The sequence below is a fragment of the Monopterus albus genome, unplaced genomic scaffold, assembly GCF_001952655.1.
Source record: "Monopterus albus unplaced genomic scaffold, M_albus_1.0 scaffold259.1, whole genome shotgun sequence".
NCBI lineage: Eukaryota > Metazoa > Chordata > Actinopteri > Synbranchiformes > Synbranchidae > Monopterus > Monopterus albus.
Genome location: NW_018128139.1, coordinates 123,951 through 128,735, shown reverse-complemented (window position 1 = coordinate 128,735; position 4,785 = coordinate 123,951). Strand labels below are relative to the sequence as shown.

The 4,785-nt window shown below is 46.6% G+C and overlaps 1 protein-coding gene across 1 annotated transcript in view; it reads right to left on the bottom strand.

The window, feature by feature from the left end:
- Positions 1-1,926: 1,926 nt before the first annotated feature.
- glcci1a (glucocorticoid induced 1a) overlaps positions 1,927-4,785 on the bottom strand; it is a 48,690-nt gene continuing 45,831 nt past the window's right edge. The window contains 2 exon segments of the mRNA XM_020621416.1: positions 1,927-2,637; positions 2,719-2,839. Of these exon segments, the coding sequence (XP_020477072.1) occupies positions 2,322-2,637; positions 2,719-2,839 (437 nt within the window). The 3' untranslated portion in view covers positions 1,927-2,321.

Sequence of the window (4,785 nt, the reverse complement as noted above, 5' to 3'; positions counted from 1 at the left end):
GATTAAAATGGTGCCCATTCGATCTATCCATCCCAGCGCAGAGGCCCTCAGGTTACTTCTTAGTCAGAATGGCCACAATTAGCTGAAAACCCCTGGTTTAGCAACTGTGGTTTAACCCGACACAAACAGTTTGTACAACTACGCCTCCAATCTGCACATGCATGTTCGCAGATGACACATTAGTGTCATCCGAGACGGTGACGAGTCGGCCTACAGACGGGAGGTTGAGCAGCTGGCCCTGTGGTGTGGTCACAACAACCCGGAGCTGAACACGCTCAGAACAGTGGAGATGACAGTGGACCTCAGGAGGCTCCACTGTCTCCCAGGACCTGAAGTGGATGTCCAACATCAGCACCAAGAAGGCACAGCAGAGGATGTACTTCCTGCTCCAGCTCAGGAAGTTCGACCTGCCCCAGGAGCTGCTGACACAGTTCTACAGAGGAATCATTGAGTCTGTTCTCTGCACCTCCATCACTGTCTGGTTTGGCTCAGCAACCAAACAGGACAGGAACAGACTCCAGTGGACAGTCAGGACTGCAGAAAGAACCATCGGTGCAGCCTGCCCTCCATGGAGGAACTGTATACCTCACGGGTCAAAAGGAGGGCTGAGAAGATTTCTGCAGACCCCTCACACCCTGGACACAATCTGTTTGAACTCCTCCCCTCTGGACGGTGCTACAGGTCACTGTGCACTAAGACAACCAGGCACAGGGACAGTTTCTTTGTCCGGGCTGTCACTCTGATCAGTTAATCCATGACTGTATAACAGGAAAACCCTCAATACAATACCTGTAAATGTACTTGTATATGTACCTAAAACTCCATGTAAACTGTGTGTATATACACATACTGTATATTTTATAAATACTTTATTTTTACTTTCCTAATGCACATTCTTTCTTTTCTTGTTCTCTCAGCCTTATGGAAGAGCACTGTACATACACACTGAGAGCCACTGTACCAGAGAGCCACTGTATCAGAGTCAGATTCCTCATGTGTTCAACACACCTGGCCATTAGAGCTGATTCTGATGTAATGGACCAAATGCTTGGGCTTGATTGTGTGTTTATGTGATGGAGCTGCAGACTTGTCCACTTCTGGTCCACTGTCCACAGGCTCAGGAAAGCCAATCACACATGATCATCAGACCTAAAAACAGACAAACACTATACATCCTCCATGTCCAGCATGCTCCCATCAATACACGCACAACCACATATGCCCTAGTCACAGTGTGTGCGGTACAGTTACAGTATCCCACCACCAGTCAAAAAGGAAACCATAAAGGTAGGCCCACTACTTCAACCCTTCACCATCTACAGCTCCAATCATAGGTCGAGTCTCGGACTGGACCCTGGAACTCCATGGAATGGTTTGTCTGGGAATGAGAAAAACCAGGAATAAATGACGGCGGATCTGCTCCGCTTTGTCAAGCTGCAGATATTTGTATGGGCATACATTCCAAATTACCTGAGTATAGACTCTGATTGTGAAATACCTGAAGCAAGGCCAGATACAGACACTGGGCAACCAATCTGTGGCCGTGTTAGTCTTTGCCAAAATCATTGTGTCGTTGCATTTTTTTTTTTTTGGTGGGGTTTAACAATGCGACCTGGATAGTGTAAACATAATCCTCAATCGTACAGCTGTTTCTCCTGTCCGGTACATAACACAGCAATAGACGGTTTGGGATTTTCTTACAAGCATGTTTTCTTTCTTTTCCGTGTGTGTGTGTATATATATATATATATATATATGTATATCCGTGTGTATGTGTGTATATATGTATATATGTATATATATATATACATGTGTGTGTGTATATGCATACATAAACAGTGCAAAGACAGTACTGTTTGTTTAGGCAGATGTAGTATTTGTACATCAATTAACATATTAGCATAACTTTTAACTAGAGCGATAAGGAGAGAGCTTATTCATACTGTGATTGTTGAAACGGAACACGACACATAATTTAATCAGAAATATACTACCAGTTTAAAATGCATACCCCTCACCCCATCCATAGTGCTCCATTCTTCCTCCAATGCCTGCATATGCTAACCTTTAACCATCAGGTCCTTCCCTGCTAACAGCTCAGGCATTATGCAGGACAGAATATTAACGTGGCAGGTCTGCAGTGGTGGTTAACTGGGACATTGTGGCTATGTCATGCAGAGATACAAAGGGGGTGGAGGGGGTCAGCACAGAGAGACAGACTCCTCTGGCAGAGCAGAGGGAGGAGTTGGTGGGACAGTTAGTGGCAATGGGCGGTGGGTGCTAGCGTGGATCCTGGAGCTAGAGTCCAGCTCTGCTCAGGTCTAGCTGATGGCCAGGCTGTCTGTCTCGGGGTCTGCAGTCTCTGAGGGCGATCCGGGTTCTTCCGGAGGGTCATCTGTGCTGGTGCTCGTGGAGACCTGAGTGCGGGCACCGTAGAATGATGAGGCACCCTGGGGCTCTGACCCGGGACCTGCCTCAGCGTTGTCCTCATCACCTTCAGGTCCTGAAGCCGGGGTGAGATGCAGGGAGCCAGGGAGTTTGACAGGACAAAAAGCTGAACCCGTTGGGATGAAGTTGACCTTGTTTTTGTCAGGGCAGGAGAAGAGGGGGGCTGATGCCGATGTGGACTGCCTGGAGCTGCAGAGGAACATATGCAGTGCCAGTGAGGATCACACATTATTGAGGCAGAAGAGAGTCGACACAACTGTCAGTCTTTACCTCATCTCCTCAAAAGCTTTAATCTTCTCACAGCCCTCTGGTGGCTCGCGCTTGAACATGTAGCTGTTGTTGGGTTTGGGCGAGGAGGCGAACTTGGGCAGCGGTGAGCTGCTTCCACTGTCTGTAACACAGAGATACAGGCTAGATACAAGCTTAAAAGCATTTAGCACAGGAGTGTGTTTCTGCATCATCAGTCACATGGAGCAGATCAGACAATTTTCTCTTTGAGCATGCCCTCCACAGGCAGTTGTTTAAACCCACACATCTACATTAAGAGCTTTTTATCATCTCATAAATATCTCTGAAACGCATCCTTTTGTCTCTGTGAGAGACTAGCACAGTCTTCTCCATCCAGCAGACCAGGCTATTGGAATGCTCTCCTCTCTGGTCTACAAACCTTATACGTCATCTGGTTCAGAACTGAGTGCTGACCAGGAGAACACATTACACCTATTAATGTCCTTACATTAGATTTTAACATATACTATGGTGACCCAACAGTTTCCGTACTGATTTTCAAAATCATCTTTTTGCTTTGAAAGCACCAGCCTGCTTGTCTGACATGCTTCCAACGTATGAACCAGGAGGGTCTCTCAGGTCCTCTGGCATTTTGAGCCTTTTAGTTCCATGGTGCAAAACTTGTGGTGAGGTGGCTTCTAGCTGTTTTGCACCAAACCACTGGGACAATCTTCCTGGGTGACCTCCAGCGGCCTGAAATGCAGTGATCTGTTGGCTGGCCTCTAATGGTCACTTAAGTGGCTTTTATTGTTTTGTTAACTAAACAAAATGGAAGACACTAGGGCCATGCTGAACAGAAAACCATGACACTAAAAAGTTGACAAGAAATGTGAGGAAGCACTTTGGAATTAAGACCACAGATTAAGAAATCCCGAGGAAAGGCGAGGGTGTTTGCAGACATGCCTTACAGAGGCGGCGGTACCATCAGAGCCACACCTTACAGAGGCGGCGGTACCGTCAGTATTATTGTTTACAGAGGTGGTGGTACCATCAGAACCACGCCTTACAGAGGCCGCAGTACCATCAGTATTATTGCTTACAGAGGCAATGGTACCATCAGAACCACGCCCTACAGAGGCGGCGGTACCATCAGAACCATTCCTTACAGAGGTGGCGGCGGTACCATCAGAACCACGCCTTACAGAGGCGGCAGTACAGTCAGTATTATTGCTGTGGTGGCAATTTTTATAATAGCACCCCTTAAGTTCTTTAGCTGATGCTTTCATGTCATTGTATGCAGTCATTTGTGTGGTTGTGACCCCAGACCGTTTATTGCATGGTTGTAAACCTTTTGGTTGCCAACCCAGATGTGACCTGGGACCAAAGGGCTGTTATCCTGATGTGAATTGTATCCTGTTTCCCCTTATCTGTTTGAGCATTCTGTCTTCTTTGTTGTAGGCTGAGTATAAGAAGGACTCACACACTCTGTCCATTGAGCTTCCCTGTAACAGACTGTATTAGACACTCTGTTCAGAGAAACCGCCTTCCTGCAGGAATAAATATGTAATAACTTTCAGAACTGATGTTAAGTATTTATTTTACACTCACTGAGCTTTAAAAGATAATTTTTCCACAACAATTCTGGCGACGATGGGATCCCTCGAGTGGTCGTCTAGGACGGGGTCGGCAACCCGCGGCTCTTCAGCCTCTTTATTGTGGCTCTCTTTGGCGAGATGTGCTGAAACGCTTCGCTGCTTGCCTGGAAAACCTTCTTGGAAAGCAAAGGCCTCAGCTATCCTGAACTGGGAGACCTCGATTGGCTGGAAAAGTTTTATTTCATGGTGGATATGACAAGTCACTTAACCACGCTGAATAAAAATCTCCAGGGAAAGGGAAGTGCGGCCCTGCAGTTGCTGGAGGATTTCTGGCGTTTGAGCGCAAGATGACAGCGTTTGCCAGAGATGTACAGAGAGGTAGCTCTCTCACTTCCCCTCCCTGAGAGAGTTCAAAGAAAAGAACAATCAAATAAATTGTGATTATTTACACCTTGCAATTGTGGCAATGCAAGCTGCATTTGGAGAAAGATTCAGCGAGTTCAGAAAGGAAAAA